The following is a 10,614-nucleotide window of genomic DNA, read 5'->3' on the forward strand; positions in this document are numbered from 1 at the left end:
CACGCATTCACTGATTACTGTACCAGATCAGAAAAAAAAAAACACCAAGAAAACATATTTAATATCAGTTTAATATTTGAAACATGCAACTTCCCAGTTGTCATTTCAATTATGGATAATCTGTTCCATGGGACACACTTATTCTTCAGGAAGCTGCAAAGAGAATTGGTATATTACACAGATGAAGGATTTTAAAGATGTGTTATACATGGTTAAAATGACCATCAAATCACTGTGTAAGTGAGCATCCATCTACAGGAAATATTTTTTATTACAGACCAACACACTCACCAGCCCAAAGTCGTCAACATAAGTGTACTTCTGTTCTCGGTAATGGTGCCGCTTGGTCATGCATGTAAGGACAATCCAGTCACAAACAACTGTGACCTACAGATAATAACAAATAAAATCAAACTCACAGAAACAAATCATTAACATCTCAGGCTGCCAGGAACATTTTTGTCATTTTTGTCATTAAGGCTGTTCACACTGGTTCACACTGTATCACTGGTCAATGCTGCCTCCTGCTGGCGACGTAAATGATGCCGAGATGTTAATGCAGAGGGGTGTGGACTCATTATGGGAGGTCTTCCACATTGTGTATTATTTATTTTGTGTTGTGAGCATTGTGCATGTAGGTCTGGGTCAATTCAACAAACAAGTAATAGTGTCTCCTGACTGTCACAAACTGGTGCCTTGTCATCCTGTTTCACTATAGTGCATGACCCCACTGTCTTCCCTATGTATTACTTAATCATTGGTCTAACATAATCTCTCTCTCTCTGTCTGTCTCTCTCTCGTGTCTACAACACTTACCAAGCCGAGGAGAGCCAACCCAGCCCCTATGTTGAGCAGTGTTGGAACAATGTTAAATTTGCCAGCCTGGAATAAAATGAGATCAATTGGGTTTATAGAACATATTCTCCAAATTACTCTAATATTAAGTGATCACCAAAGCAATCTCACCTGTCCAAATACCATAATGTCAAAGCGAATTCCATATCCCTTGATTAAAGTTCTCGTATCCTTATTGTCACTATCTTTATAATACTTTGCAAACCTATGAGAAGAGCAACAGCTTACTTAGATGTGAAATTCAGGTGACATTGTCATTGAATTGTATTATTTTATTATTTATATAATAATATTTATTATTATTATTATTATAATAAAGACCTGAAATTATATCCTGGGGCCACTGTGTTTTCTGGGTCCTTGTTGTCGAGCCGGCGGAAGTTGTACCGCGGCACACACCAGCTGTACGGCATGTCTAGATCACAGTCCCATCTGATCTGCACCCCCATCACGCCACCCTGAGCAGAGAGAGGTCACTTAAGGAGGACATCACAGCCATCTCCGGTTTGGGACAACTCGGTGAAAACAAATGCAGATAGTTAATTAACAGGCAGACACCAGAGGAGATCACCTGTGGACCCCATGTCACTCGATATCTATAGAGGAACATTTCAGAACAGACTAGATGGACTAACTAGATGGAAGAGATTAGATGAAACCCTGGGATTGTACTTGGTACAGGTAGGGTCATTCTATAACGGTAAGATGTACGGCAGCAAAAGTTGCCGACCAGTAACCATAAAATTACAGTAAAATACCATACAGGGAATTGCCATAAAATTACGACTTTCCCCTGTATATATTCAGTGTAATTTTAAAAGTAAACGGCAGTCAATATAGGGGAAAGCTGTAATTTTACGGCAATTCCTTGTATTGTATTTTATTGTAATTTTTCGGGTGAACTTTTGCATTTTTGCATACATTTTACCATTTTTTTGCGCTTTTTTTTGCTGCCGTTTTTTTACAACTCTTATTTTATAAATCCCTACGAACTTGTTTGAAATTGAAAGTTGACAGACATGGGAGGGAACTTTTTACCTTGGCAGCTTGGACCAATGATCGCACAATTCCGACTAAACGCGCTTCCGTGTAGGATGCTCTTGTGTTTCCTCGCGTATCGGCCCTTCCACCTCCCTCCTCAGTCCTTGCCTCCTCTGGTTGCAATTAGATAAATGAGACACCCTTGATGACGTCGAGCTTTGAACAATGGGGCACGAGCTCGAGGACCTAGGAGAGAGGCTGTATGCAAATAGAGCTTTGAAATGAGCCCCAAGTAGAGTGGTTTTGAAAGGGAGGGTCATTCCAAGCAATTTCTATCTCCTCATGATTTGCTAGAGCCCTGTATTTTCTGCGTACACTGTAAAAAGCCCGGATTACACAGCCATGGCTCTTTTAATGGGAAACAATGTTTGGGCAACCTGCGCAACCTAAACAATAACAAACTGTGTGACGTTTCTCGGGGAGCACTGGGAGGGAGGAGTGAACTCTGTTTAGTTTGGTTTGGTCTTTGGTTCAAATGTAATTGAAGTTGCTTTAGACAAAAGCATCTGCAGAGGAACATAAACATTCAAACACAACACCATTCAGCATCGCTTACCTTACCTTTAGGGGGCCTGTAAATGTGCATGTGCTGTACAAAAAATTATTACATGAATGACGAAAGTGATAACAACATCTCTTTTAGGTAGGTATCACTTTTGTCATGAAAGAGGAACAAGTCGCCACTTCAATTTTCACCAAGTGGATGACCCCACCTCCCCTCTACCCGACACATTCAAAATGCCTAAATTCATACATGAATCGCCATGGTCTGGAAGTCCTCTTCTGCCTCTTCCACAATGTCTTTGAGCCTGAAGATTGGGCATTCTGGGTCAGTAGAGCGGTTAAAGACACAGTGCTCCAAATAGGAGCTGTTTATATGTGGAAGGATGTTCCTTCTGCAATCGCAAAGACAACATGATGTATTATTTATCACATGCTTAATGCTGTGTAAAACGACTCTGTAGTTGAATTATCACTTCAAGTTCCATCAATAGAAAACAATGAAACATTTTGAGGCCATTTTGCTATGTTTGACATTACCAAACAATAGGTGTACCATCAGATTCCTGACATATCAGGGGGACTGCTTTTACTAACTTATGGTCATTTTCAAGAGCTAAAGCAGTGAATATGTCGACTAGTATCCTCCCCAAACACCCAAGGAAGCATATCCTTCCGGTTCTGGAGCAAGTCACCAAGAGAAAGATTTAATTCCCCTAGGTCCATGTTTAACAAGCTCCACTTGTTGAAGCACACTCTAAATCCATAAAGTTAGTTAAACTACGTACTTGTTAAAGCTGAACTTCGGAAACCGGATGTTATTCTTCACCAGCACTGTGAAGTTTTCTGCATCTGATAACATTGGAGGACTAGAGCAACATGAAAAATATAGCCATCAGGTTTACAACATGACATCAACACAACCACAACAAACCTCTCACTTCCCCTGCACTTCTGACTAAACAGAAGAATTCACCTTAACTTATCTGTCCTCCACATACACTGCATACCCTCGATCACACAAACAGACAATCACACAAACAGACTTACTTGGGCGGCTCGTTGTCTCTTTCCAAAGGACACCAGGAAAAGAGCTCACACGTTTTAACTGTGTGATTGAAGTTCACACATGTACCTGTCTGCACACCTACACAGAAAGTGAAGGAGCCGAAACAAATGACTTTTTAAAGGTTACTATACACCACACACGATGAAAGCACATTCATAATATTCTGCCATAAATGAAAATCTGTTTCACTTACCATTGCTTCGCGGGCCTCTAAATCCAGCTTTGCAGTCCTTGTCAGAGGAGCAAATAGAAGCTACGCTTGGGATCTGAGTGGACAGAGTAGCCACCTTAGCTACACGTAAACTATAAGCCCATCTTTAAAACTCAAGTGAATAAATACATACACATCAATAAGTTAATTTAAAGACAATGCTACTCATCACTGTGATTCACGCTCCCCGTCTGAGAAAGAGCTTTAATTGGCCTGCAATGCAGAGAATGATTGTCCACTGCAAGCAACACATGACTGGCAACTATCCTATATAGTTAATATAAAAAAATGCTTCTGTTGCTCTTGATAAACCATGTGAACATTCCAAGAGTTATCCCTGATGTACTTTGGACTCCAACTGGACTCTCCATTACATACCCATCAAGCTAGTTGGACAATGTTTCACTAAAACGTCATCCCTGCCATAACAGTACCTCTGCACAGTGGGTCTGAGTTTGGTTCTGAGTCACAATCAGGTTTGTCAGCACAAAGAATGAGCTCTCCTCCTGAGAAAAAAAAAAAAAACTGAGATCAGCTGATGTGTTGCTAACAAGCCCATGATCTGTAGCCTAATCTATGTAATTAATGTAACAGGTGATCAATTGAAAACCATAAACACATTTCAACCAGCTGTATGTTTGGTACGAAAGTGCTAAGTGATTCAAAAATGTAAACTCTTCACAATGAAACATTGGGGTGCATGAGTATGGCACATCACGAGTATTCTTTAGTGAGGAAAGCGGATAACTCAACACCATCAAGAGTCCACCCAAGGCGTGACATGTCCACAGTGATAGATTTTGAGATCCAAAGTGACCATCAACCCCTGGAGTTCAGAGTGAAGGATGTGGCGAATCTTGTGGTGTTGATTATAGCTTATACCTCGTCTTCATTATATCTTGATGGTACCTGTGGCGGAATTATGTAGTCAGCAACGTCCCAAATCCGGAGGCCAAGGTCAGACGTGTTTGTCAAAGCAATTCCCTTCACTTTGGTGGTAACTGAACTGAGAACGGAGTCTGTATCTTGGTAACCTTTATTCAATACGCAGACATACCTGTACGTAAAACAGATGGTAGGTAAATAACTTTCCGGTTTCAAGGCAAACATGCAATGTCAAGTTCGATTACGATTGTCTTCGCGTTAAATACAAGTTGATCATTTTGCAAATATAAAGGCTAATTGTGTGTAGATTTGTAACCTACCCAAGCAACACTCACCCGATTATATAGGCAATTACTAAAGCCTGGGTAATGCGATTGATTGCTCCAACTTTCTTACTTCGTATTACCAATATTTTCGGTGTCGAATAGTCAAAAAAACACTGACAGATTGATACGCAACAATTGTTGTCTTCAGCAACAGTCATTGTTCCAACATCTATCTTCAAGCAAACGTTAAGTTTTTGGACATATTAATGCAGAGGAACTGTGAAGTCGCCTGTAATGCTCGTGTCGTTGGGATATGGCTTTAGGAAACTGTCCGAGATTTGGAAATTAGCCTCGGAAAGAGCGTCATCTCAAACTCTTCACATCTGTTTATTGCGTTAGTCACATGAGTGGCCATAGACGGGTTAATCACACTAAATCACGAGTAATTCACAACTCTGAAAGCAAAAAGTGTAACCTTTAAACTGGTTTTCGTTAAGTAGTGCTGAATACAGTGCCCAGTGTCTGATGACAATCCACATTTAAATCGAGAGGAAGTTTTTGCCTGTTAGTCAGTTCCGTGGGCGAGTCTAGAATTGTGGCCGTAGTGTTGGATTAGGCTATGCACTTTTAGAAAGGGCATTGCGCTAGGTTAGCATGGTTTACTTTTGCTATAATCCTTTTTTTTTTTTTTTTTTTTTTTTAAGAGAACGACATGAGCGCACTTCGAGGTTAGCCGTGTCTCGAGTAGCCTATGCTTTTCTTGGCTTTGATGGATGGGCCTTTGATGGCTTGTGGCCCTCACCGATTGCCTCACACATTTCAGCTTCTGAAGTGTTTATAATGTTACAAAATTCAGGAGTGTATTACATTTGGACACAGCCACAAATACATGGGCAGTAACATACGGGAATGTAAAAACATAATGTGTGAACAAAGCAGCTTCATTGTGTAGTAAGATATGGCAGCCTGAAGCAAAATTACTGTCATTTCCATGCTGTCCAGTTTATACAAAAACTACATGAATAAACAGTTCCATCGTTATAATTAATGCTGGATACATAGAATAGGCCACAACACCATCCTCTGTTGCAGCTGCACTGATTCACAAAAAAAGTCTGAGTATCTTAGGCTTAAAGGGCTGAAGCGTGCTGCCATCCATGCTTTTGACCATCTCCTGGGCACTGAGGATTATCTGATGGGCCTCATCGAAGAGCTCTGGACCAATCGCTGCCCGCACTCGGTTCCTCCAGCCACTCAGTTTGGGTCTCTTCTCAAACACGACCAGACCCGAGCCCACAGGCTGCAGGGGAAAAGAGCACAACCTCAAAATCTGATCGATAAAATAAATGCTGTTTGCCTACCATATTGGTGTAGCAGGATCATAGTAGGCCAGCGCTGACGCGTTCAATCACAGTGAACCATGAAGACAAGTGAGGACATAATTGAGGGGTTTGAGTGGAGCCATTGCAAAATATTTTAAAAGGTAAACTTATTTTTTCTCTCGGATGGACTAAGGCTCTGTATTTTGACAAGAATACGCTGTGGCTCTACAAAAACGTCAACAATGATCTAGATTACTGCCACTCTGGGCCAAAGCTTCCAAAAACAGTGTGGCATTCAAAGTGTTAAAACCAGACAACCCAAATTACTGTCTACTCCTTTGTTATACTGCTAGATATGTTTTCAAATGGCTGTATTGGATTGTGATATTCAGAGCATGCTGATGGGTGAAAGAGACACATAAGTTTAGAAAGGTTTATTCTTCAGACTCATACCTGCATGATCTCCACAATGGCAACAAGATCAGCCAGGGAAATGTCATCTCCAGCTATGAAAGGCCTGTCTTGGAGGAATTTCTCCTCAATAAGTTGAAGAGACCCATCAAGATCTTCCAAAGCTGCAGCCATCTTATCTTTAGGTACCTCCTCCCCTAACATTTTGGGAATCATGAGCTAAAGATAAAGGACATAGAAGGAAGGATCATGAACCTGAAAATCTGTGTTATTTTTGGAGGGGATAAGAGAGCAGTTGTGTTTTACGCACGGTCAACAAAAGTATTCAAAAGGCTTAGTAGAACATGGACACCCTTATGAGGTCTGCAACGTTTTGAACAACTAACTGTTACTGGATTACAACTTGGCGTATGTCCATACTTACTCTAAGCCAGAACACTCTGGTACCGTGCATCCGTACAGCTGTGTGTTGCCAAGAGAGGTACTCATTGACACGCGCACGCTTCTGTATATCGGTGGGATACCAGTGGTCTGGAGTTTGGAATTTTTCTGACAAGTACATCATGATTGCAATGCTATAGAATGGGGAAAAGAATATGGTAATTTGGCCATGTCCAAAGCGACATACAAATAACAACAATATATAATAGTTCAAATTTAACAGTAAACAATTTCAAAAGTTGATAAGACTATACATTGAGGAGAATAGCAATAATAAATAACAATGTTAATTCAATCAAAAGTCTAATGAAAAATAAATACATAATAAATGGCCCTAATGTGACTGCCTAATGTGGGACACAGTGGGTGTGGCTCTTCCCCAAACTAGGTTAATGAATGTCAGTTAAACCAGTGTTTCTCAAACTTTTTCAGACCAAGGACCACTTAGAACCAGTAGAAAAAACTTCACGGACCACCTAGCTAATAGACACAATAGGCCTACTCACTGAACCACTGTGCTTATTGTCTTTGCACCTTGCTTATTGTGTCAGAGGATTCATATGATTTAAATTGGCATAGCTTACATAGGTAGTGTTGCAGAACTGTTTGGATTTACATACAAGTTGGTTCAATATTGCAAACAACTCATCTATATTATTTTTTACCACGTCTGCTCGCGGACCACTTGGGATAGCTTGCGGACCACCAGTGGTCCCCGGACCACACTTTGAGAATCACTGAGTTAAACTATGGGAAAGCTAAAGCTGTAGAGTGATCAAAATTGGATGTGGACTTAATGTGTTGCCCTAACATTGTAGCATAGATTCTAATATGGCCGACTACAGAAGTCCGAAAAGCAAAAAATGTCCCACACCCTATCCGTTGATAGTGATCACTTCTCGTATTTGACCGAATGTGACACTTACATAATAGTGCTCAAAAGCCAGGCTAGCCTATAGCTCGCTCAAGGGAAGCATTTGGTGGAAATATAAAGTAGCCTACAATAGACAGGAGTAGACCACAAATCATGAGAAATGCATGAGCTGATGATCTACTTGTACCACTACCTTTCAGCCAAGTGAAATTCTCCATCGCGCATGGCAGGGACTTTCCTCATCATGTTGATTTTCCCATATTCCTCCCCATACTGCTCTCCTGATATATAAACCATGCAGACCGTCAGAGAAAAGTGTAGACACATACGCTACTTCTCCAAAATGCATGTTTGAAATTGAAGCGGCAACATTTACAGTCAACATAGCGTTTTAAGCAGCAACATGAATTCACGTAGTAGCCTACCTGCAAAGAGCGTTATCTTTTTAAAGTCAAACTTTATATTGTTTATCTTCGCGAAAATGTACACTGATCGAGCTGGCTGTGAGAAAAGATCCAGGTAAAGCTCCAAAGCCATCTTCAAAACGTGAAAATTAGATTCGATCTCGGCTAGTTTAAGCTGCAGCCAGGGGCTTCTCGCTAGTTTTGATTTCAAAACCCCTCCCTAATTGCACTGAAAAAGTTCATACACAGGGCAGCAGCCTGTAAAGATGGCACAACACATCGCCTATTCCACAGAGTGGCTGAGGGGGCAGAAGAATCATAGACATACATGTATATTATGTCTATGAGAAGAATGGTGCCGTGATTATATACATGTATTAAGACGATACCATATGAGACATTCTCTGACGATACTTTAAATAAATCTTGCATTTTGCATTGAGACAATATCGTAATACCGGTATTATGTCAAATAATGGGCCATTTTATCAAAGCCACTTGCTCTTCTGTGTTCAGACCATTCAGATAGCCGCAGCTCTGCTCAACTGCACCCCTGCGTGTGCACGTTCTCCCTCGCAGCACTACAAACTTTCAAACATGATGGACACTGAGTCAGATTTTGTTGACCTTGATCAGAGGTTGGTGCTGATGCCCGTCGGCACATCAACGGCTAGACCGAGAATTGTCGTTGTGAAATCAAAATTCCACTGGAGCTCCAAGCGGTTGTACACGCAGATTTAAGTTACAACACTGTTTACAGCTCTTCGACTCACTGTAAAATGTCATTTTTGGTACATAGCCTAGCTAATTTAAATACACTGATATGCTTGCGTTTAGCGATATACAGTAGCAGATCTAAAGTCCTCAGGGAGACAACCTACACGCTGATCACATTCAATCGTGCATAGGGATTTTTCTTACCAACCGGAACATGCAAAAATGAAGTCTGAAATGTGTATAATTAAACTTATAAATTATATTATAATTAAAATTATATTCATTTCAGTCTGAAATGAATATAATTAATACCGGCTGTGTTGTCATAATTGTTGTGTTGAGTGAATATATGAAGCACTTCGCTCTTTCTGTTTGAAATATCAATATCGTATCGATATCGTATATCGCCAATCAGCCCCAAAATATCGGGATATCAGTTTTGGTCCATATCGCCCAGCCCTAACCCCGACTATGCGGCCGACGGACGCAAAATGTGTCCAAATACTCCCATTATTCTGTTTTCTCTATTATTGGACTCTGGGCGTTTGGGAACAGCTGAGGGAGGAGGCTACTTGAAACTGCGAGTTTCGGTCGGTGTGAGCGAGCGGATATTCAGTTGACAGTAATTAACACCCTTTTGAACAATCTAAGCTGTGCGAACGTCAGAGGGCGGTCTACGCTGATTCATCATTAGTGAGACACGAGGACAGCTGCATTCCTGTCAGCATAACAATAGAGGCTGTTGTTGAAGCGTCAGCCCTCGTTTCAACCGTACTCGTGTAAGACGGACGCGGTCAAGACGAGCAAGTTTACCTGTGCAAGTTCACCGAGCACAGGCGCCGACAAAGGCAAAAATGTGCCATTCCACCATATCTGTTATCACCGGCCATCGCAGAAAACGGCATCATGCCAGGGGGGGCAGAAATCGCCTTTACCTCCAGCAACTTAAACGGTCCTTACCTACAGAAACCTCCTTCTCCATGGGCTTGTGGAACTGTCAATCCGCAGTCAACAAAACGGACTTCATAGCTGGCTATGCCAACCACCTTTCATTGGAACTCCTTGCTCTCACTGAGACTTGGATCAAACCAGAGAACACTGCCACCCCGGCTGCACTGTCCACTAACCTTACACTATCCCACACCCCTCGCCTATCTGGACGAGGAGGCGGGACGGGCCTGCTGATCTCCAACAAATGGAAATTCACCCCGCTACTGCCTTTAAACAAATATGTCTCATTCGAATTCCATGCCATCACAGTGATTGCCCCAGCAAAACTCTACGTGCTGGTCATCTACCGCCAACTAGGTGACTTTATGGGCGAACTTGACACTCTGCTGTCCTCCATCCCTGAGCATGACTGTCCGCTTCTTGTTCTCGGTGTTATGAACATCCACTTAGATGCCCCAGGCTCAGCGGACTTTTTGGCCCTGATCCACTCCTTTGACCTCAAACTGGTTCAAAGCCCACTGACTCACAAAGCTGGCAAAGAGCTTGACTTGATCTTCACTCGGAACTGCAGCACAGACACCCTCATGGTGACGCCTCTCCATCTTTCTGACCACTTCTTCATCCAGTTCAACGTCAGCCTGACAGAACAGCCTCCGGCTCCTCAGC

At 41.8% G+C, this 10,614-nt stretch overlaps 2 protein-coding genes across 3 annotated transcripts; both read right to left on the reverse strand.

The window, feature by feature from the left end:
- Positions 1–53: 53 nt before the first annotated feature.
- On the reverse strand, positions 54–5,543 carry p2rx4a (purinergic receptor P2X, ligand-gated ion channel, 4a). 2 transcript variants are annotated; one of them, XM_048234797.1, is made up of 12 exons: positions 4,898–5,543; positions 4,587–4,734; positions 4,112–4,183; positions 3,660–3,732; positions 3,448–3,544; positions 3,186–3,266; positions 2,651–2,792; positions 1,177–1,313; positions 967–1,060; positions 817–882; positions 292–387; positions 54–153 (listed from the first exon to the last, which is right to left on the reverse strand). In XM_048234797.1, exons 1-12 carry the CDS (start codon positions 5,044–5,046, stop codon positions 139–141), a joined length of 1,170 nt encoding a protein of 389 aa, XP_048090754.1. In that variant the 5' UTR covers positions 5,047–5,543; the 3' UTR covers positions 54–138. The 2 variants fall into 2 exon arrangements, with proteins under 2 accessions (XP_048090754.1, XP_048090753.1); XM_048234796.1 differs by having other exon boundaries at positions 4,560–4,734.
- Positions 5,544–5,645: 102 nt separating this feature from the next.
- gstt1b (glutathione S-transferase theta 1b) lies at positions 5,646–8,515 on the reverse strand. The gene is made up of 5 exons (XM_048234799.1): positions 8,302–8,515; positions 8,070–8,157; positions 6,986–7,136; positions 6,604–6,780; positions 5,646–6,128 (listed from the first exon to the last, which is right to left on the reverse strand). Exons 1-5 carry the CDS (start codon positions 8,411–8,413, stop codon positions 5,931–5,933), a joined length of 726 nt encoding a protein of 241 aa, XP_048090756.1. The 5' UTR covers positions 8,414–8,515; the 3' UTR covers positions 5,646–5,930.
- Between the last annotated feature and the right edge of the window lie 2,099 nt (positions 8,516–10,614).

Source organism: Alosa alosa, chromosome 23, assembly GCF_017589495.1.
Source record: "Alosa alosa isolate M-15738 ecotype Scorff River chromosome 23, AALO_Geno_1.1, whole genome shotgun sequence".
NCBI lineage: Eukaryota > Metazoa > Chordata > Actinopteri > Clupeiformes > Clupeidae > Alosa > Alosa alosa.

Excerpts from the sequence above, each read along its gene's own strand:
- p2rx4a (XM_048234796.1), bottom strand. The coding sequence starts at position 5,046 with ATGACTGTTGCTGAAGACAACAATTGTTGCGTATCAATCTGTCAGTGT. Across the intron at positions 4,184-4,559 it reads CAAGATATAATGAAGACGAG|GAGGAGAGCTCATTCTTTGT; the intron begins GTATAAGCTATA and ends TTTTTTTCTCAG. Across the intron at positions 3,545-3,659 it reads TAGAGGCCCGCGAAGCAATG|GTGTGCAGACAGGTACATGT; the intron begins GTAAGTGAAACA and ends CTTTCTGTGTAG.
- gstt1b (XM_048234799.1), bottom strand. The coding sequence starts at position 8,413 with ATGGCTTTGGAGCTTTACCTGGATCTTTTCTCACAGCCAGCTCGATCA. Across the intron at positions 8,158-8,301 it reads AAAGATAACGCTCTTTGCAG|GAGAGCAGTATGGGGAGGAA; the intron begins GTAGGCTACTAC and ends TTTATATATCAG. Across the intron at positions 7,137-8,069 it reads GAATTTCACTTGGCTGAAAG|CATTGCAATCATGATGTACT; the intron begins GTAGTGGTACAA and ends CCCATTCTATAG.